Source organism: Kogia breviceps, chromosome 9, assembly GCF_026419965.1.
Source record: "Kogia breviceps isolate mKogBre1 chromosome 9, mKogBre1 haplotype 1, whole genome shotgun sequence".
NCBI classification, from domain to species: domain Eukaryota; kingdom Metazoa; phylum Chordata; class Mammalia; order Artiodactyla; family Physeteridae; genus Kogia; species Kogia breviceps.
Window position 1 is genome coordinate 111,740,591 of NC_081318.1, and position 22,866 is coordinate 111,763,456.

At 49.7% G+C, this 22,866-nt stretch overlaps 1 protein-coding gene across 18 annotated transcripts in view; it reads left to right on the forward strand.

The window, feature by feature from the left end:
• Window positions 1–22,866, forward strand: part of COBL (cordon-bleu WH2 repeat protein) — a 261,943-nt gene that overhangs the window by 187,024 nt on the left and 52,053 nt on the right. For 11 of the 18 annotated variants that reach the window (XM_067042940.1, XM_067042949.1, XM_067042937.1 and 8 more), the window contains one exon: window positions 47–217. The exons of 5 other annotated variants lie outside the window; for them this stretch is intronic. In XM_067042940.1, coding sequence (XP_066899041.1) covers window positions 47–217 — 171 coding nt within the window. Of the gene's footprint in view, window positions 1–46; window positions 404–9,382; window positions 10,802–22,866 lie in introns of those variants that run through there. 2 more of the 18 variants (XM_067042952.1, XM_067042953.1) reach the window with 2 other exon arrangements.

Here is a 22,866-nt window from a genome sequence, read left to right on the forward strand (position 1 = left end):
TCTGGGCTTCACCTGCTGAAGTAACCCCTGTTGATTCCCCGTATAGGTGTCGGACGGCAGGTGCCACAGAAGCCTCCCAGAGGCACTGCTCGGGCCCCCCCCCAGTTAGTGCTGCCCCCGCCCCCGCCCTACCCTCCTCCTGACACGGACGTGGCAGAGCCGCTCGGCTTTCCTGGGGAAGGCGCTGTTTCCGAGGCCTCCGACCTGAGACCCACACGTACGTGCCTCTCGTTTCACTCCGTGTCGACGCCTCCCCTCTCTGGCCTCTGCTGCCGGCTCTGGGTTTCCAGACTTTCCCTCCTTGCCTGGGGATGTGTGTGCCTCTCTTCCCTCCAGCTTTTCTGTCTCAACGCTCGACGCAGTGTGTCCGGTTCACAGTGAATGCGCTCCGATTGCCAGGCAGGTACCCGTGAGGAATGATTTAACCCAGTAAATCATTGCTGTTGTGGTTGGGCTTCAGCCAGAGTTGCATCGTGTGGGTGGAGACAGCCGTCTAGGAGCAAACAGGTGTCCCTCAAATTAGAACTGTCCTTGCAGCTGGGAATTCCAAGGAGGCTGTGCCCCGGAGCCCGGGGTGGGGGGGACTTAACGGATTAGAATCTTTGAACCCTACAGCCAGTGGCCAAGCGTTAGTCCCGCAGAAGGGGAGGCACCAGGAGGGGAAACAGCTTAATTTGAGTCTAGCAACAGCCAGAGTTAAAGGCTCATTTTGTTTCTATTTCTTGTCATACTCTGTGTGAGATCAGGCTTTTCTTCGTTGTTTCCTGGGATTTTTCTTGCGGACTTTCATAAGCACCATGCATAGCATTCCCACCTCCAGTTGGATATTAGTTCTATATATTTCACTGTACACACACACACACACACACACACACACACACACGCACACACGGGACATCGAGCCTGGGTGCATCCCTCCGTCAGGATGCCTGAGCCGTGCAGGGATATTGCCTTAGAAAGCAGGTACCATCCAGGGCTGCATTTTCCCAATGGTGAAATGTCTCTGTGCGTTCAGCCCAGGGAGCAGCTGGCGCCCACATGAGAGATGCAGCCCTCTGGTTAGGAAGTTCATCCTTTTCCACCACCGAACCACTTGATCTTTTTCTGTCTTCTTTGGAAATGACAGCTAGCTCCCTGCCAGCTTCTGGGGAAAGGAGATAATCGTTGGATTTCTTACCAACTCTCTCTAGGCAAAATAATCCTGATTCATTTCATCTCTTTTCACAAAGACTTCTTTTCCATCCTCAAAATCTGTTTGATCATCTTGACGTTGGACATGCTTCCGAATGCAAATGAAATTTGTAGGGGATTCAGAAATGGAGGTTAGTCGGAAAGATGGCACCGCCGCTCAGACAGCCCTCTGAAGAGAGCGGGTCTGAAGCCCCGCAGGCCGAGGCCGTGAGCTTTCAGTGGGCGCTCCCGCGGTCCTCACCGTGGATTGTTCCCCCCCCCCGGGGAGCCCATGAGGGAGGAAGGGCTGAGGGGAGAGGGGGGCCCTTGGCAGTGAGGAGTGGCCACAGCCCAGGAGCTCGGGGGGCCTAACAGGATGGGACAGCCAGGCCCACGGACCGCCCTGCACTTGACCTTAGGTGAACCCTCAGACCCCAGCTTCCCTCGGGCCCCTGCCTGGGTTTGGGGGGGGACAGTGTCAGCGTGTGGTGCCTGCTGGGGAGACCGAGGACAAGATTTAGCAGCTGCTTTTTTTATTTTTATTTTTTGGCCGCGCTGTGCGCCATGCAGAATCTCAGTTCCCCAACCAGGGATGGAACCCACACCCCCTGCAGTGGAAGTACAGAGTCCTAACCACTGGACCACCAGGGAGGTCCTCAGCTTTTAAAGGCCTGCATCAGCCTGGAGAAAAAGAGCTTCCCCCTGGGTCTCTCCAGCGCTGAGATGATACATCCCATTCCCGTCCTTGGGAGCCTTTCCAACAAAGGTCTGCGCAGAGAATGAACAAGCCTCAGGCAGAAGAGGAGGCTCCCTGTCTTCTTGCCTGGAGACTCCATCTCCTTATCCTGCCCCGGGACAATTCTCTCCATGTCTTCCTCTCCCCACGTGCATGTCCAGGGACCTTCCCCTGCCCTGGACATAACTCACCTGCCCTCCTTCCTTTCTCATCCCCTCTCACACACCCACAGAAACGCCAGAAAGAGAGCACAGAAGCACAGGGGGAAACAGAGCCTGGCCCCGGGCATAGCAGGACCCCTCCTGTCCCCTAGCCCTGTCCTCCTGACCACGTGTGCACCGGGCGTTAATGCCTCCAGCTTGGAGCTTTTATTTAGCAGCACTGTCCCCAGCATTGTTTACGGCATGAAAAGCTAGGATCTCCTGCCCAGCCAGGCAGAAAGCAGTTCACCTGCTTTGATTCAGGTCTTTAAAAAAGTGAGGGAAAACGACTCCTTTGTTGTCATGTATTTTTTTTTACACCACGTTGAATCTGGGTACTGCTCTCCCTCGTCTCTGGGAGCTATGGATTGTTTGGCACGTGAAGCGTCAGGTGTGATTTCCACCCCTGGTGGGCACGTGCATCTCACCGCATGCCCGTTGAACTTGCATCTCTTTGTAGCCACGGGAGCTCAGTGGGCACTTTCCTAGGCCAGCCGTAAGCTCTTGTGTGTCTCCTCATGAGTTCAGCGGGAGTCAGACCTGTGTTCTCTGCCTAAGAAACAGTGTGTTAGTGGTGGAAATCAGACCTGAGTAGCCGGAGGCCGGGCGAGTTCTCGCTCCAGCCTCTCTGGGGAGACTCTGTGAGGAGGAAGCTGAACCGGAAGCAGCTACATCACTGGCCCCTGGTCTCACTGCGGAATGGGTCCCGCAGGAATCGGCATTACGGCGTCTTTGACCGTCAGCCTCTGCTGCCCCCACCCCGCACGTTCCTCCCGCTAGGCCAGAGGCTCCCGGGGGACACCTTTGGCTGCGCACCTTCTCTGTGACTTGTACCACAGGTGGCGTATCCCGCTTAGGTCATCACAAAGAGGTTCGATACATTTTCTTGTAAACCAGTCAGCACAGCTTAGGTCATCACAAAGAGGTTCGATACATTTTCTTGTAAACCAGTCAGCACAGCCAGAGATAAGATGGAAAGACTTAAGTAGCAGTGAATGAATGGTACCTGGATTGGTGCGCAGATGTGAGAAGGTGGCAGAGAAGACGGGAGACAGGTCCTCATACCGCACCTTCTGTTTTGATCTCTCCCGTTCCAGAACCTTCTGCTCCAGCCATGCCCCTGTCCCTGCCCCTTGCCTCTGCAGAATCTTGGTTCCCGTCCTGGTGGCTTTGCTGGTGTTCCCGTTACGGCTGCCAACCCTCCTTTCTGTCCCCGGCCTTCTGCCGGCTGACCTGGGCCCCAGGTCAAGGACAAGTCCTCTTTCCTATTTTTATGCTTTAAGTGTTAGCAGCGCTTGACTCATGGTCACTAAGACCACGTTGACCTGGAACGGAAGCAAACGGGAGGAGACACGTGTTCCCGGCCAGTGCCACATCCATCTGCGTCTCCTGAGCTCTTTTTGAACCAATGTACAGTTTGTAGTCGGAAGGGGTAGAGCGGCCACCCCTGCGTGCAGCTGCTCAGCTCCGCGAGGCCACCTTCCGCGGCCGGCCCTTCCGCCAGCTCTGGGGGGACGCAGCCTGGGTGTCAGATGGGTGTGAGCTCTGCATGCTCTTGCACAGTCAGGGGCGGGGGTCTCTGTTCTCGCCCTGCTCCGGCCCGGGAGCCCTTTGGCCTTTGGCACGGCCACCCCTCCGTCCTGTTGTCCTCTAGGCGTTCATCCATTTCTCACCGTACTTGTCACACAGGCCTGTAGGTGCCACCCCACTAGTCGAAGCTACTCGGAGGCTGTCACGGTCTTAGTGGTCTGCCTATAGGATGTTCTCCATAGCGTCAGCACCGCATCGGAGACCTAGGCAGTCACACCCTCAGCGTCTCAGCCCGGGCTTCCGTTCCTCAGTTGTCTCCTGGTCAGGTCCGTCTGTCAAGATGCCCTGTGGTCCCCTGGCTCCGGATGACCCCCGCCTCCTGTGTTCACCCTCTTATGTAGCGCCCCCGCCCCTTGAACACGGACTCGTGTCTAACGAGTAGAATATGGCAGCAGTCGTGGAAGTCACTTGTCACCTCTGAGACTAGGTGGAAACAGTCTGTGGGTTCCATCTGGAGCCTCTCACCTGCCCACCCCGAGGAAAGCCAGCTGCCGTGCTGAGATCTGCTCTACGGAGAGTCCACGGGGCAAGGGCCGAGAGAGTCTCCAGCCAGCAGCCCTCAGTCCACTGACCATGAGAGCTGAGTCCTGCCATGGCCACTGAGTGACACTGGAAGCAAAGCTTCCCCAGTAGAGCCTGCAGGTGAGACCACAGCTCTGGTCCACACCTTGATTGTACACAACTGAGCCATCCCGGATTCCAGACCCACACAAACTGTGAAATAAATCCTTATGCTTTGAAGCCTCTAAGTGTTGAGGTCATTTGATCTGTGGCAATAGATAATCAATACAGGTTGCGAAACTCCCATCTCAAACCTACTCAAACAGTTAGGGAATCTCTTATCTCAGGAGGAATCCTGGTGGGACAGACTTCAGGGCTGAATCTGAGGCCTAGAGCTGCCATCAAGGCTTTCCCTAGATCATCTTTGGGGTTGGCATCCTCCTCAGGTTGGTACCCAGGGCGCCACGGCTGTTCCCTGCGTCCCATCCGGACACTGGAAGTCTCGGAGGAGGAAGAGAGACTATCCTTTCTAATAGCTTCATAGGAAAAGGGATCCTTTCCCAGAAACGCCCAGCTGCAGAGTTCCTCTCGTGTCTCACGGACCAGGCTTGGGTCTGGTGCTGACCCAGTCCCTGGGTGAGGATGGAATCCCCGGAGGTGAGTCAGGTGCGTCCTGACCGCTGGGGTGGGGTCAGCTTTCCCTGCGTTTGTGGCAGTCGCTGGTCAGCACAGGAACTCTGCTCGTTGGGAAATGAGGACGCACACTGCATCAGTAGCCAGCAGTGTTCACCGCACACGGGCTGTAGCCTGAGGTTTGCGTCCTGTGTCTGGAGAACGTAAGATGTGTTGTGATCAAGTGCAGAGGGGTGACTGTGTGCGGGCAGTGAAGGCCAGGCATGTGACTCAAAGCCGTGTGACCACACACCTGGAAGTCAGAGGTCACCAGGGCACCGCCCTCCTTCGGGGACAGTTTCAGTTCAGGCCTGGCCCCCACCTACATTTCCCATTTCCTGCTTTGACAGACCAAAGGAACTACTAGAAATGCTCCTGACATTAGAAGGTGCTCACTTAGAGCCCAGAGACAAAAGGGTTTGGTTTCTTGATCATCTTAGTAGCCAAGAGGATAACAGAATAGGGTTCGTGAAGTTGGGTGTTCATCCAGTCAATCTTTGGAATCCTGTATCTCATTTAAAATCACTTTCTGCTCTAAGAAGCATCTTTTTCTCTCTTCCAAGGTGAGCTTAGCTTAGGATAGACAAAAGGCAGCCTCTTCAAAGTTGGTTAGGGCAAGTGTGCAGCTGGGTGGACTTGGCCTCTGCATCGGCCGGTGCAGGACTGAGGTCCCTTCGCCTGGTCCACCCTGCCAGCCACGGCCAGCCCGGCCTGCGGAGTCTGAGGTGGTGAATGCTTGGTGCACACGTGGGAGGAGAACGGTTAATCTGGGTGATGTCTCAGCGTCATGGCACAAAGGTTACCGTGAACAGGGCTTTGGTGATGTGTTTGGGCACAAAGTCAAAGACTGATGTGTTTGCATAACTGTAACAACAGTAAATAGTAGTTCCTTGGCCTCTGTGCTTCAGTCTTTTCGTTTCTTATTAATAAGCTTTCACATTAACTTTTAGATATCTAATCAAGTACATAGGTGCATGTCTAAACCAGTATAATTGTGCGTATGGATTTCCCCCCATAACTTTCTAACCAGCTCGCTCTCTGATTTCAGTTTTAGTTGAACCTTCATTGTGGATCATGATGTTGCACTGACTTGTTTGTTTACAAGGTTTGCAGTACTCGTTATGATTAAGTAATTAACAAGTAATTAGCTATTTTAATGACAAGACCCTGAGGATTTTCAAACTCAATGCACAGAGAGCTCAAATGACAGATCCTCCATTTGTCTTATATTTTTTAAATTAAACTGCCCAATGACTGTCGTTTTCTTATACATTTTCCTACACCAGGCTTGAGGAAATCAGCCTTTCCTTGGGTATCCTTTTCTAAGGTAATTGGCCAAGGATTTTAAAGGCGGAGAGGGGGGAAAAGGGCCATTGTCCCCTGTTCTAAATGACACGTAAGGTTAAAGCACCACTGTGACAACCATTGTGACGTTTCTAGCTGATTGGCTTTCAATTTGTGGACAAGTGTCCCATTCTAAAGAACTTGAAGGAAATTCTAAATTAGGGGAATAAAATGAGAGACATAAACTATCCATGCTCAATTAGAAGATAGTAATTTGCTCACTGTAAAATTAATAACGGTAATAACAATAGTTGACGTTTCAGGCAGTGTAGCTCAGCAGAAGATCTGAACATCTAGGCGTATTTTGGGCCCAGCTCTGTGGTTTACCAGCAAAGTGGCTGTAATCGCATCCCCGCGCTCCCAGGCGAGAGCCTCACTAATGGCTGCGCCACGTGGCATGCGGGATCTCAGTTCCCCGACCATGAGCTGGCCTGAGCAGAGAGCTTAGAGAGGACAGGACAGGAGCTGCGCTGATGCTTCTTATAACAGGACCAATAGTCTTCAAAGTCACCTAACATCTTAACTTTACAGTTGGAACCAGCACTTGGCCCCTTTCCAGACAAAGTAGTTAATCCTGATGCTTGTGACACAAATACAGTTCTGGGAGTCTCGTTTGTCATGGAAGCACCCTTGAAACCGTACAGGTGTGTGGACTTCAGAGCAAGCCCAGGGAAGCACTCTTGCCCTTGTCTTGGGTTTACTTGCCGCTTTCCTTCTGTGGCAAGAGAACCAGTCACGCAGCGGCTCCTGCTGCCATGGGAAAGGGCACAGCATCCAGGAAAACAGGAACTGGGTGGTGAGCAAATGGCCCATCTCATAAAAGGAAGGAAGTCGGAGACTATGGGAGCAGAGTCTGTCCGTGCTCAGAATACATTTTCAACATGGACTGAATTTTTAGCCTGTTCTTATGGTACCTTGAAACCCATTAAATCTACCCAATATGAACTAAAGATTGAGTACTACTTAGAAGCAAAGCAATGAGAATCATGATAGAGTTATGTACAGTATTTTAAAAAACGCTATGAACATATTTCCTTTTGCTAAATTATCTTTTAGCCCTTTATTTGCAAGCTACCATGTCCCTGACTTGCAAGAGAATTGAAGAACTTAGTGACAACTCAGGGAGCAGGCATGCACTGGACCTGGCTCACGCCAGCTGGTGAAGCAGGTTGTTGAAATGTTAGGAATTTTGCAAGCCAATTGCTAAGTAGAACGATTATTTAAAAGTAAAGTATGGGGCTTCCCTGGTGGCGCAGTGGTTGAGAGCCCACCTGCCGATGCAGGGGACGCGGGTTCATGCCCCGGTCCGGGAAGATCCCACGTGCCGCGGAGCGGCTGGGCCCGTGAGCCGTGGCCGCTGAGCCTGCGCGTCCGGAGCCTGTGCCCCGCAACGGGAGGGGCCACAACAGTGAGAGAGGCCCTCGTACTGCAAAAAAAAAAAAAAAAAAAAGTAAAGTATGTAAGCTTACAATTAACTAATATTAAAACCAAAGGTAAATATTAAAAACTCACCACTTTCTAATTATTTTACTACATTTTACGATTTCTGTGTTCTTGAGGTTATGTACTTTGAATCAATATGATTCAATCATATGTAACAGTGAAAATGCTATATAACAGCACACCACTGCACACCTCTTCCCAGCTCCACATTCAGTGACTGAGGAGACCTGGAAATGAACCAAGGAAGGAGCATTTACACCATGGACATTGGCAAAGGCTGTACAAATCAGGGCTGGATTTACTGTGTGAATAGGGATTATAAACCCATCATTTCTCTACTGACAACAGTCTTCTAACCTGTTGTCTTTTTTTTTTTTTTTTTTTTTTTTTTTTGTGCTACGCGGGCCTCTCACCGTTGTGGCCTCTCCCGTTGCGGAGCACAGGCTCCGGACGCGCAGGCTCAGTGGCCATGGCTCACGGGCCCAGCCGCTCCGCGGCATATGGGATCTTCCCAGACCAGGGCTCGAACCCGTGTCCCCTGCATCGGCAGGCGGATTCTCAACCACTGCGCCACCAGGGAAGCCCTAACCTGTTGTCTTAAGAATTTTTATGAGATAAATAAATTTCTATGAATTTAGGCATGGCTGTCCTTTGTTTTAATCCCTAACCCTCGAGGCCTTCAGGGCCTTCAGCTACTCCATGCAACCAATGGCCCCTTCATCAGATGGTCAGTCTCTCGCCGCGGAAGAGAGCAAGGCCCAGGAGAGCTTTGCTCCTTGAAAACAGTGGTCAACATGCGTGTGCAGTTGATGCCTGTCTCCAACTCAGTAAGTCAATCAGTATCTTCTGAGTTTCTGCTTGAGCCCTGCTTAGTATCGACATTGTGGAGGCTGGATTGATAGATCTGCCGCCGAAGGCATCGGGAAGCGATTTTATCTTATTTTTCCCTAGAGCTCCGAAAGCAACTTAGACTTCTTTCCAGGAGCTTTCCTACCACCTGCTCGCCGTCTCTGCCTGCAAGGACTTTAAGGTTTTGCATCAAATCCATATCATTTTATTAGAAAACCTCCAAGACAGCAGAGAGTGCACTGGTGCTGATGATATAACTCTTCCAAGGACAGAATTGTGTACGCTGGAGCAACAGGGCCCTCTGAGTGACTGACACAGTCAAAGACTGAAAGGAAGTGGAAGATACAAATGAACTTCTATACAAAATAGAAACAGACCCACAGACAGAGAAAACAAAGGGGAAGTCGGGGAGGGATAAATTAGGAGTTTGAGATTAACATATACACACTACTATATAGAAAATAGGTAAACAACAGGAACCTACTGTATAGTACAGGGAACTCCACTCAGTATTTTGTAATAACCTATAAGAGAAAAGAATCTGAAAAAGAACCTATGTGTATATATGTGTGTGTATATATATATATAGATATATATACACACACACACATGCACACACACACACATATATATCTAAGCCACTTTGCTGTACACCTGAAACTGACACAGTATTGTAAATCAACTCTACTTCAATTAAAAACAATAAATTTTTTTAAAAAGAAAGGAAGTGGAGGAAACATCAGTAAGGTGATGATTTGGCCGACCCCTCACTCTCTATGCAGTGCTGAGTACCCAGGGCCTTGATGATGAGGAGGAAGGTGACATTTATTTTGCCGGAGTTCGCGTTCATCTTTTACTGTTTGTTTCCCCCCCGCAGTTTATTGCTGTGGATCATTCCCTACCCATGCCAAGCGCTTCTGACGGCCGGCCCCTTCCTGGAGCTCCGTACCTCTGACTTTTCCCCGTGCCTCTGCTGTCCTGACTCTGATTCTCCTGTTGATCTTCCATCTGTCGGCATAAAAGAGCTCATTTGTACACCCTTAACTTACTTTCTTTCGAATTTACACATAAATGCATAAACAACAGAGATTTGTCTGACCGAGGTTCCTATTTCCTTGTAGGAGGTAAAGACTTCTCTATGTAAATTCTAGGTTGATTATACTGAGCTGTCTGAAATTCCCCTTCATGGATACGTGGATATGTTTTTATTAAGAACCTTGCTTTATTTGAATTCATCATTAATTCATATTTTTCTTGTTTGATATTCGGATACAGAATTTCTTCTCCATTTTCCTTTCAACTAGATGGTGTCTATCAATTGACCAGCAAGGGCAATGTGGATAGAACTGAAATGGTCTATCTTCCTGGTAAAACTAAGTGCCTAAGACCAGGAACTATAAATATAACCTGTAGGGACCCACAACTCAGGATCTATAGGTATCCGTTCGGGATATGTAGGATATGACATTTTTGCAGATGTTTTCCTATGACTGTGTCCCCTGCCATTTAGAGAATTTATGAGAAGAAAACAGAGGAAGAGGAGCATGTGTCTCACTGTTGATTCACCAAACACGGGGTACTGGCTTGATGCTAGGGGCTTTGGGGGCTGTTAGAGTGAGTAGCACATGACCTCTGCCCATGGCTTCTGCTTACCATGACTCACTTGAGGAAAGAAGTAGCGATGGGTCCATTTGATAAATGCTAGTCCGGAGGTTTGTACGAGTGGAACATATGCCCGAGGGTGTAGCTACCGTGTCCACGTAGGGGTGTTGCCTGCTCTTCCTAGAGGCTAAAGTCCTTCTCCCATCTTGAGAAAACCGACGCAGTCACTGAGAACAGGTCACCGCAGGAGTCCTAAGACAGAGCAGGTGAAAATACTCATGTGAAGATTCAGGGCTTAGGAAAAAAGTCTTTCTTGCTTTGATAAATTTTTATTATTGTGCAAAGATACATTTGAATTGGAGAAGCTTATCATGTTTCTCTCCAAAAGGTTTTTTAAATGTTATTGCTCAAAGTGAGAAAAAAAAAAATGAGTGTTTTTTACTTGTATGACTGTTGTCTGCTTGATCACAATGAGAATGGTAGCAATAACTGATGTAGGAAATATCGCAGCTGATATTGGTATTACTAGTAAATATAAGCTAGAACTTCTAGAAATATATAAGCTAGAGCTGTGTATAACGAATCTAGTGCCATGTGTTGGTGAAAAAAAACCCAGAAATTACTCAGGAGGAGACATAGAACAAGTTAGAAAGTGCTTTTCTTTTGCATTAAAATAAAGAACTTTGTCTGATAAGTAGCAGTCATTTGACCTTAAATCATTAAGTGGGGAAAGTCTAAAACAAGAAAAGGTAATGTTTACCTAAATGTTGGGGAAAGCGTCAGGATTTATGGCCCAGACATTAAAGATTGTAGAAGATTATATATAATTACAGCAAGAAGCATTTGTGTAAGAGGTAGCTATTACACTGAAGAAAGATGGCGGTAGGAAGTCTTAAGGCAAAAAGTTAGAAGAAGAACAGGAGAAAGTGATATTGTTCATTGAATTATTGGTTGGGGGACAGAAAATGTAATACAAAAAATGTATCAAACTCTGTGAAAAACAGAGGACACAGATGTTGGGGGTGGGAAGGAACAAACTCAGTGGAGATCGATTGAATTATGTGACAAATGGAATGCGAACAGGGCACCCCTGACGTCCTGGATCACGAGGTTAGCCAAAGACACAGATTTTTGACAACACCTCAGGGTTCTCTATCACCAAGGTGGTCTCTCCCACAGCTGGGTAAAACTCAGGGCAATTCGATGAACAAGTTTTAGAGATCCACGTGTGTCATGACACTGTGCTTACCCAGCATCAGAATCTTCTAGGAACCAGACAAAATAATTTGGTTAAATATTTTTTTTCTCGAGGCACTTGCATTTCTGAGAGGTTTCCTTTTCTGGCTCAGCCCAGAACCCATCGCTCTTGGTGGGTCATCTCTTCTCCTTATAAGCCAATAGGAGAACCGTCTCTGTCTCTCGTCTCCATAATGTTACAGATACTACCAAGAGTCGAACTAAAAGAAAAACAGATTTGTGAGGGTTCACATTTTCTAGCCAGAGAGACACAAGTCAAGCATCCCTAGTGACTGACGGGCCTTGACTAGCCATGCAGGTTCCCAGGGACGCCCTCGGAGCACCAGCCCTACAGCAAGTGCCAATTGGCTCCAACGCTTCCATTTTCACCGTAGAGACAGCGTGAGCAGTGGCGGTGGAACGCGCTGTAGTTTCCAAGCTGCATGAGATGAGAATGTTTGCCATCTCACTTCACTGGTACTTTTGACCTTCTCCTCTGAAAATTCGGAGATTCTTTGGTGGTGAATAAATACTCCTAGTACTACAGATGAAAGAATTTGGAGAATCTTACCCCAGTTTCCTCACTGGTATTGCGTTTTCTCACCCATTATAATCAACCACGCATTACATCTGTGTTTGCAATGCTTATCAACTGCTAATTTTCGGTTTCCGTGTTAATTTGGGTCCATCGTACGTGACACTGTTTGTTCACAACTCTCAGACTTCATGTAATCTGATCCAAAACATGTCCATATGCAGACTGACATTTTCCACGGCAAAACAGACGTTCCTGTAACAGAGATAGGATTACATCTTCCAAATATTATGCGGGGAGTAAGACCCCTCCACACAAGTATTGAAGGCACGACCGATCGTCTAGGAATTAATCCACTCACAGAGTACTTACTTCTCCTCTCCCCTCTGAACTGTGCGTGCGTGCGAGCACACGTGTGTGTTTTTAACTATTTAATCCTTCCAACCCGAGGAACGTAGAGCAGGAGAAAAACTCAAAATAGTTTTGCTCCTTGTTGGTTGCCATGGTAAAGCAACAAGAAGCAAACTTCAAACGCTGGTGAAAATGAAAGTCCAAGTGTGAAATGAAGTGAGACTTGGCGTTATCTGTGGGCTGAGCTCCCATGCTTTCCTTGCCACCCATAGCAACACAGAACACTTCTGTCAGAAACTCTGCACAGGAAACTGTGAGATTAAATTGATCACTTTCTGTGTTTATTCTGCCCTTACATGCTTTATATAATCCTTTTTCCTTCTTCTTAAGAAAATAACACATTTTTATTCCTGTGAGCAGAGCTGGGTAAAACTCAGAAGGTTGTATCTGCCTCCACCAAAGAAAAAATGTTCTTCAGTAAAGATAAAAAATGCAATTAAAAAAAAAAAAAAAAAACCAAAGAGGTGAGAACTATGGAGATTATTTAGGCTGGCTTCATTGTTTCCAGGGTGATAAATCTACCCTCCGGTTTTCAGGGAGGAAAATGAGGGGGAAAGTGACCAAAGGTGGAAAATCAGGGGGAAAGTGACCGAACGAGTAACGTAAATCAGAACGCAGCAGGCAGCGTATCTCATACGTTTTTCTTTGGTGTGTAAGGAACCTAGGGTTAAAGAGAAAATAGCCCCTCATATCTTTCGTATGAATAAGACGTGGTAATGAGGAATAGAAAGACTTCCTAATAGCACAAATCCTAAGCCAGATGGCAGGTGGCCATGTCTGGGCCCACAGATGTGTCCTCTTTGCCAGGTAAAGTTGCCAATATTAAGTCATATTGGCCCTGAAATTCCGTCTCCTCTGGAATGTGTAAGAGCGCTCATGCCTTTGGGGCCCAGAACTCCATGGGCACCATGGCCCCCACCATCTCCACGGCACAGCCGGGGTTTGCTATGGTTATTCCTGAGCTATGGTTTTTCCAGTCAGAGAATGGAGGGGAGGTGATGAAGTCTTGCCATCAGGCTCCTGGCTGTAGTGGCCAAAAGTGGGAAAATGAAGCCCAAACCTATAGGGCTGCAGTTTCAAAGAAAGGGGGATAAAGCTCAGTTCTGGTTGGAAGTAGGGAGTATCCGCATCTCTCATGGACGTTTCTGCCTAATCCTTGGAGCCTTTGATGTACGACCTCTCTCTCAATCTTTTCTTCCCACCCCCCAGTGGCAGGCACACCCCAAATCTGCACCCACAGAGGGGTTACTGACAGAGCCGGGGTAAGGGGGGGGTCTGCCCTGCGCATCTGCCTTTCCGCCCCCGTCCCATCACAGCTGTCACACAAATAAGGTAGAGTGTGATCCTGCTGAGGGCAGGCGTGCCAAGCCCGAACAGCCACTCCCCGGACAGATGGCCTGCATCAGGGGCCTGGGGCTCGAGGACAAAAATAGTGTACGTGAAGACAGAGTTCGTGAGGTCCCGTGAATATCAAATAATAGCGAATGGTTTTAAATGGAGAGTTTTCATATCTAGTAGTGGATTGTAACTTTCCTTTGACTACTCCTTTTACTATATCAAGTTGAAATATGGAAATCAAATTTATGGGAATTAGCAGTTTTTTATCTTTTAAGAGTACTACTGATGTATAATTGGCACACAAAAGCCCTACATGTGTGTAAAGAAAGTATATCCTCCAATAAGTGTTGACACTTGTACACACCCATGAAACCATCAGCACACCATCAAGATAGTAAATATATATAGCGCCTTCAAAGGTTTCCTCCTCTCTCTGTAATCATTTTTAACCTGTGTGTGTGTGTGTGTGTGTGTGTGTGTGTGTGTATGAACACATGAAACATTATACATGTAGCTATATAGGTTACCTTATGACAGTACTATAAATCTAATGGGGAAAGCTAGAAAAACAATTTTTAACAACCAGAATTCTAAATTAATGGAGAAGTAAAGCTCTGTTGCAGCTAATTAGGAAAGTGTCAGATGTGATGACTGTAATGATGAAGCTGAACGCTGATCTGCGGGGAGGGAAGACCAGTCACAACACTTTCAGCCAGAGCGGTACCTTGGACGCGCTGTCGGTGAAACGCAACCATGCACGTGCTTCTGCATGCACGGGCCACGGAGCTATCTCTCCTCTCTCCAGGTTTTCAAGAGGAAAGGAAAGATGGTTCTCCGTGGCATCGTTTTCTCCTGCCAAAGAGGCGTGAGTGGGTGCAGAAAGCTGAGTTTGCCAAAAAGTTCACTGAAAGGAGGTCAGCTGCATCCTCTGCTCTCACCACCTCCAGACCCACTGGTCCAGGCAGGATCCTGGCTGCCCCCTGGAGGGCGGCGGGGTCGGGGCGCCAGGGCAGCACTGGGCTCATCTGCAGGGGCAGCGGCCTCTCCCCTCCCCTCCCTGCCGGATCATCTAGCAGCTGAAGAGGCGGCTTATTAACAGGGCTGGAGGTGCCTGGATGAACAGTGTCTCTCCCCACTCCTTTCAACCACCGGGAAACCTTGATTACCCCACTGATGGACCATCTCAAGGAGAATTTTTCTGTACAAAAGTACAGAAAATAAACATCAGGGCTTTGAGTTTATGCCAATGTTATGTTGCAGCCGCTCACACAAACAGCTGGCTCGAGCAACTGCGTTCCTAGGGTCAAGCCCCCTCTGTTTACAAAGAAGGGCAAGTGAGGCCGGAAAAGTAGACTCTGCCTTTTGTCTCAGGCCACACAGCTAGAGAGGCCTGTGCTCAAATGGGCAGACCCTCCATCCACTGTTGCTGGTGTAACCAGAGGTCTAAAAAGGAAAGCGGGGGCTTCCCTGGTGGCGCAGTGGTTGAGAGTCCGCCTGCCAATGCAGGGGACGCGGGTTCGTGCCCCAGTCCGGGAGGATCCCACGTGCCGCGGAGCGGCTGGGCCCGTGAGCCGTGGCCGCTGAGCCTGCGCGACCGGAGCCTGTGCTCCGCAACGGGAGAGGCCACAGCAGTGAGAGGCCCGCGTACCGCAAAAAAAAAAATAAATTAAATAAATAAATAAAAAGGAAAGCAGGTGCTGTGTGTGTGTGTGTGTGTGTGTGTGTGTGTGTGTGTGTGTGTGTGTGTGTGTGTGACTCTATCTATACATCAGTGCATCTCCATATCAGTGTATCCGTGTCTCCGTCTCTGTCAATCTGTCTGGCGTCTGTAGGGCTGAGGTCAGACAGTCTGCAGTGACAGTCACTGCCTGCAGGTCAGTCCACACTCACACACACGTTCCTGACCCTGGTGCCCGGCCCCTTGGCACACGTTGGTAGGGCTGTGAACCTGCCCACTAGCCCTCCCAGAAGTGATTGTCAGGCCCCCCCCACCTTCAGTGCCTAACTGAGCCCACAGTTAAGGGGAACCTGCTCAATCTGTCGTTAAAATTCGCAGTCGTCGCATGTGGGTGACACGGCTCGAGTGAGCGGCAGCCCCTGCCTCTCCTGCTCTCCCATTGGTGGCCGTCTGGCTGCAGGGCAGCCTGGCTCCACCCAGGGGTGCTGATGCAGGAAGGGTCGCCCGTGCAGGGGGCTCGGTCTTCACTGATCCCCCACCAGGGAGGGGACAGGCTGAACACCCCCTGCACGGTCTGTGGATGAACGCTTTTGCCTTTACTGCCCCGCGGTGAGGTCAGTGCTGCTGCTACCATCCTCTTTTTATGACGAGAAAACCAAGGCACGGGAAGAAGGTGTTCTGCTGAGGCCAAAGGCAGGAGCGAGTTAACATTAAGGCAGGACTTGAAGCCTGGTGGTCAGGGTTGCACATGCACAGAGGCCAGCAGGACCTGCTGTTTGCCCTGGGGTGGGCTTCTCTCTTTCTAGAAGCCCACCCCAAAGGGCCAACGGCTATGAGCTGAGCCATTTGAGGAAACCTCAGCTGCACAAAACCCAGGAGATTGGAGGGCAGAGTGCATGATAGGCTCGTGTTAACGGCGCTTGGGCCCTGAGACGGCCCTGGAGGTGCCATTGCTTCAGTGCTTTCTTCCCCTGGAAGGTGCTCTGGCCTGTCATTCCACTCAGGCTGCATCACCAACCCCTGTAGCCCTCGGGGCCTAAATGCATCCGAGACATTTATTTCCGACGGTCCTGCAGGCTGGATGTCTGAGGTCAAGGTGGCGGCGGGGCTGGCTCCCTGTGAGGCCTCGCTCCTTGGCTTGCGGAAGGCCGCCTGCCCGCTCAGTCCTCACGTGGTCTCCTCTGGGTGCATCCATCCCGGTGTCCCTTCCTCTTCCTAGAGGGACACCCGTCACATTGGCTTGAGACCCATCCTGACGGCCTCATTTTCACGTAATCGCTTCTTTAAAGACTTTATCCAAATTCGGTCACATTCTGAGGTATGGGGGGGGGGTCAGGGCTTCAACGTATGAATCTGGGGGTCACCACTCAGCCCGCAGCAGCTGGCGTTTAATACCCCCATTTTCCGATGGGACGACAGGGGCGTCAGAGCCCACGCGGGGCCCGCGGCTGGAGCTCGGGGAGCGCCCAGGCCCCGACTCCAGGCTGGACCCTGCCGCCTCCCTGTCCGGCTGTGGTTAATTCTGCCCACAGCTGGCCATGGCCCCCACTGCCCTGACGCCACCTTTGCGTGTGTGTCCTGTCATTGCCCTGACTTTGAATTCCATCCCCCCGCAGCTCACAGAGTATCTGCAGCTCGGATCGGACTCCTGCCCTCGACTCTGAGCGTCTGCACAGAGGCAGGGCCAGGCCCAGAGTCCTGGTGAGACCTTCCACCACGCAAGGGCTGGCCTGCGGTTTCCCCCGCATCCCAGTGTCAAATGTCCCCGTTCCCTTTCCTCTTCCTCCTGCCCTGCACTCCTCTCAGCCTCCACCTAGCTCTTTAGAGCGTGTGTCAGGTGCACGCACGCGCACACACTTACCCGTCTTGTTTCTTAGCCACCCCGGGAACGTCAGGGCTTTGCAGAGAATTCACGATAAACTCAACGCGTCCCTCTTGTCGTCTGTGTGTGTGTTAGCCTGCTGTGTAAGGCACTGTCTGTGTGCCGCCTTCTAAAGGCTGCTCCCAGAATGAGCGTGATTCACGTGGTTCTAACGTGGTGAATTCTGTCACTGCCAAAATTTACCATGTTGTCGGTGGCTTCTATAGGACCCACGTGTTAACCAGGGAGGTTACAGACTGGGCTGCAGGCTTTCCTGGCAGAAGGCCCAGGCTCTGCTCTAAGGCCTGGCAGCCCCTGTGCTTGGCTTTGACACGTTTTGATCAGCCTCTGCAGGGCTTCTTCAACTGTCTGAATCAGTAAGTAGGCTTTTTCTTTTTTAAAGGAAAAGTTAAAAAGAAAAAGTGTAAAGATTCTGTTGTCACATAAACCTCAAGTTAAGGGTTTAATTTTCTTCTTCATGTGCTCACACAAATGCAGGGCTCTCCCTCCTTTGTCTTAGGCTATTAAATGACTACGCAAACTGTCTTTGAAGAGACTTATTTTTTTCACTTTTTTATTTTTGCACAGTTTTTAAAGGTTACTGTCCATTTACAGTTATTACAAAATATTGGCTATATTCCCCGCGTTGTACAACACATCCTTGTAGCCTGTCTTACACCCAATAGTTTGTACCTCCCACTCCCCTCCCCTAGCCGGACCCTCCCCTCTCCCCACTGGTAACCACTAGTTTGTTCTCTGTATCTGTGAGTCTGCTTCTCTTATGTTATATTCACTAGTTTGTTGTAATTTTTAGATTTCACTTATAAATGATATCATACAGTATTTGTCTTTCTCTGTCTGACTTATTTCACTAAGCATAATGCCCTCTAAATCCATCCATGTTGCTGCAAATGGCAAAATTTCACTCTCTTTTATGGCTGTGTGGTATTCCATTGTCTATATGTACCACATCTTTTTTTTAATCCATTCATCTGTTGATGGACATTTAGGTTGTTTCCATGTCTTGGCTATTGTGAATGGTGCTGCAATGAACATTGGAGTGCGTGTATCTTTTCAAATTAGTGTTTCTGTTTCTTTCAGATATCCACCCAGGAGTGAAATTGCTGGGTCATATGGTAGTTCTATGTTTAGTTTTTTTTTTTTTTGAGGAACCTCCACGCTGTTTCCCACAGTGGCTGCACCAATTTACATTCCCACCAACAGTGTGTGAGGGTTTCCTTTTCCCCACAGCCTGGCCAACGTTTGTTATTTGTGTTCTTTTTGCTGATGGCCGTTCTGACAGGTGTGAGGTGATGTCTCACTGTGGTTTTAATTTGCATTTCTCTGATGACGGACGATGTTGAACATCTTTTCGTGTGCCTCTTGGCCAGCTACATTTCCTCTTTGGAAAAATGTCTATTCGGGTTCTCTGCCCATTTTTTCATCGGGTTGTTTGGTTTTTCTGACATTGAGTTGTATGAGCTGTTTATACATGTTGGACGTTAATCCCTCATCGGTCATATCATTCGCAAATACCTTCTCCCATTCGGTAGGTTGTCTTTTCATTTTGTCAGTGGCTTCCTGTGCTGTGCAAGAGCTTTTCTGAGGCTTCTTGCAGCGTGCCCTTCCACAGCTCGTGTGTGAGCCATGCCCTGTCAGGGGGCTCTGCAGGTGGGCACATCCTCTCCACCTGTCTTTAAGCAGCTGCTGGGTGGCTCGCGGCCTGGGCAGACGGTGGTGGGTGAGAACAGCACCGGGGTGGCTTCTGCGTGTGCCCACAGCTCTCCACTGGCATGCAGGGCTCCCTAGGAGGTAAGACTGGGCCTGGGCCCCTCAGGATGGCCGAGCCAGGACACCACAGCCCCACCTCCCCGGGACGGAGGCCCCGGTGCTGGCCAGGCTCGGGGCTGCCTCCCAGGACGTGCTGAGCTGTGCCTGAAGCTGACAGGCGAAAGATCATGTTTCCATGTGGTGCTGAAACCCAGAAGTAAACAGGCTGTGGTGTCATCTGGGTTCACTTGAGCCGGTCTCACACTGGCCTAGTGGAGTGGAGGCTCTCGGCATGGCTGCCCAGTGCCACCAGCTGTGACGGTGGTGTAGTAACCACTGAGCTAACCGGAAGCCTCCCTCTGAGTCTCGGCAGGCAGCCCTGGGGCCTGGACACCGGGGCTCTGACTTAAGCCTTTGCCCCTCGGTCTCTCTGTGACTCGGGATTCCAAAGCGAGGGCTCAAGGAGGCATCAGAGAGGCAGCGGTGCCCTCACACCAGTGTTCACCCCTTCTCACGGGCACAGGGGCACTCAAGCAGAAAGACAGCCAGGGCGAGCGGCTCCAGGCGTCTACACTGGCTGTGCTGGTGCAGTTGTATCCAGCCAGCAGAGCTGCTCGCTGGGAAAGCTACTTGCACAGACTTAAAGTAATGGATCAGGCAGTTGCCAAATGTGTGTTTTACTTTTCAGAACAGTTTCAGAGCATGAGAAAAGTAATGAAGCTTTTCATAAAATCAGGACGATTTCAGTCCTCTTCACTGTTTAGCCCTGGTGGAACATAGATCCTTCAAGCTATCCTGTAAACGTGTCTGTCTCAGCCTAGTGGCGGACAGCATTCAGAAGACGCAGGTACTGATCACCTAATATGTGCCCGGCGCCAGCAGAACAGAGTCACCCGGTCTGGAGGGATGAAAAGGCTGGATGGACTTGTGCCTTACGGAGAAAAGAATTAGCTCTCCGCTTTTCACCAATCCCAGAGAGGGTCAGCCCGGAAGATGCGCTGAGGAGGATCTGTTTGACACCTCAGGGAAACCTGTCATCGGGAAACCCGCGAACCAATGAGGAGGGAAACGGGCCAAAGGGGATGTTAGAGTGTGGGCTCAGACACGCTAAAATGCCCTGCTAAAATCTCAGGAACGCCTTCACCTGTCAGCTGCGAGGGCCGGTGTCCTGCCCTCCACTTAGGCACCGAGACACCAAGGGCGGGCCCTCCCCATGGTCTCATCACTCAGAGAAGAGAGAAGTTCCAAACGGGGACCCCAGGCAGCTGGTGCCACTGAGCCTGACGCAGGGGCACCTGGGGACCATTTGGCTGGATCAGTGACCGCGCCCCCTCCCACCGCCCCAGTCCTCCCACCCCTCCACCCCCAGCAGCTTTTTTGATCAGCAAATGATTTCCACATCCTCTGCTTCCTGAGTGTTCCTTCTGGGAGCCCCCTTGTCGGGGACCCCCTCAGTCCTCCTGCACATCTGGGCCTGGGGCTGGGAGACATGCCATCCTCGGGGAGAGTCTTCAGCTGCACTTGCTGAAAGCCCTATGCGATGGAGGCTGTTCTTAGACCTGCCAGCTTTGGAGAGACCACGCCCGTGAGTGATTACATCTGCCTGGAGACTGCCGACGGGTCAGCATAACACAACCTCATCATGAGAGCTACATCTGCTGTGGCTTGAGTGTGTGCCAGGCCTGTCCTCAGACTTGAGCCGCATGCAGTCTCCTGGTGGCTCCTCGTATAAGGGATGACGAGGTTCTCAGCCCCGTTTACAAGTGAGGAAGTCAAAGCCTGTAGGGACTACTTTTCTCAAGGCCACGGTCGAATCAGCCCCCTAATGGTTTAAGTTGGTGCAAAGATATAGGAGAAGAATTGTGCAAAAAGCACAAGATGAGGACACAGGCGAGACAGTGGAGTGTGCGTGTGATTCGCTCCCCACATTTGAGAAGTTTTGTTTTACATTTATCCTGAAAGCTTCTAAAACATAAGGACAAGGAGTCCTGGGGCTGAGTGATGAGTTCCTAACCATTGCCTGTGTTTTCCGGACTTGCTATACTAAAGACAAAGAAAAGAAACTTTATTTTAAAACTCAAAAGAATCCCAGGAGAAAAACTCGGGTAAAGTGCAGCTGTTTGGGGGGACGTCTCCAAGACCGAGTGGGCTGGAAGAGAAGGGTGTGGAGGTGCTTCTAGGAGTGGAGATGGGGTGCTTTACTTCCCAGGGGGCAGCCCCCAGCTTGGAGGTGAGGAAAACTGAGGCTAGAGCCCAGCATCTCCTATGAGGTTATTCTGGGTACTGGCAGGTTTTGCTGAGGCGAATGCTTTCTGGCCCATAAAGCCAAATTATTTGGGGGCCACTGTAATTGTGAGTTAGACAGATGGCCTGCGTGTGAAAGGTTTCATTTACTGGCTATAGTCTGTTGGCTGTGGACAAGGCTGGAAACAATTCTGTACAGGTTTCCTAAAATGACGGGTTCTGACGCTGATCTCACTGTCGTTACGAGACGGTGCCATTTCCAAGGCAGGTGGGGCTCTGGCGAGGAGGCTCGGGGGGGAAATCACGGTGTCACTTGTCACTATCTGTACGCTCACTGCCCTGTACTGTGTCTGAGTGGCTGTGAGGTGGCAGTTCTGCTACATGTGTGTGTAAGTGTCCAGAGGAGTACAGTACACCAGCATTGTTCTTAGTCACTTGGCTTTTCCTTACTCAACTTTTGCTGGCATATTAGCAGTTTATGATTTCTAAAATTCTTATACAGAGTGTTTCTTGGAACCAGCACCTATTAGAGTCTCTTCAATATTTAAAAATGTTGGTACAGCCGCTATGGAGAACAGTATGGAGGTTCCTTAGTAAACTAAAGATAGAGCTACCATATGATCCAGCAATCCCACTATTGGGCATCTTCCCTGAGAAAACCATAGTTCGAGAGGAGTCACGCACCACAACGTTTATTGCAGCACTGTTTACAATAGCCAGGACATGCAAGCAACCTAAATGTCCATCGACAGACGAATGGATAAAGAAGATGTGGTACATATATGCAATGGAATATTACTCAGCCATTAAGAAGAATGAAATAATGCCCTCTGCAGCAACATGGATGGACCTCTATAGAGGCTATTGTGCTAAGTGAAGAAAGTCAGAGAAAAACAAATATCATATGATATCACTTACAGGTGGAACCTGAAGAAAATGATACAAATGAACATATTTACAAAACAGAAACAGACGCACAGGCATGGAAAACAAACTTACGGTTACCAAAAAGGAAGGGTGAGGGTAAGGGATAAGTTAGGCATATGGGATTAACAGATACACCCTACTGTGTCTGAAACAGATAACCAGCAGGGGCCTGCTATATAGCACAGGAACCGACACTCAGTACCCTGCATTAAGCCATAACGGAAAATAATATGGAAAAGAATATATAGATATACATAGATATGTGTACACATAGGTATGACTGAATGACTTTGCTGTACACCCAGAACTAACACAACATTGTAAATCAACTATACTTCAATAATAAATAAAACTAAAAATAAATTAATTAATACATAAATAAAAATACACTTGCTACATTAGTCCAGACCCAGGTGACATTTTGAAGACAGCATCTTCACATCTATGCTATTCAATCGGTCCCAGACATCAGGCAACTTATACAAGTAATTAATGAGGCAAACAATAACCGCATCGTCCGGCTAAGCTGGCAGGGCTGAGGTGTGGGGCAGACGTGCAGATGCAGGGACCACAGCCCTGTAGACTCAGACCTTTGCTCCGTCATTGCGAGCGCCTCTGCCCCCCAGCTGACTTTTGGAGGTGCCTCCCACTAGCTCTGTGACAGCCTTTGGACACAGCGACCCGTGGGTCTCGTTGCTGCCTTGTGTCTGTGTTCCCCAGCACCTCCAGACCCCACCTCCTTGTGCTGTGCGTGCGAGA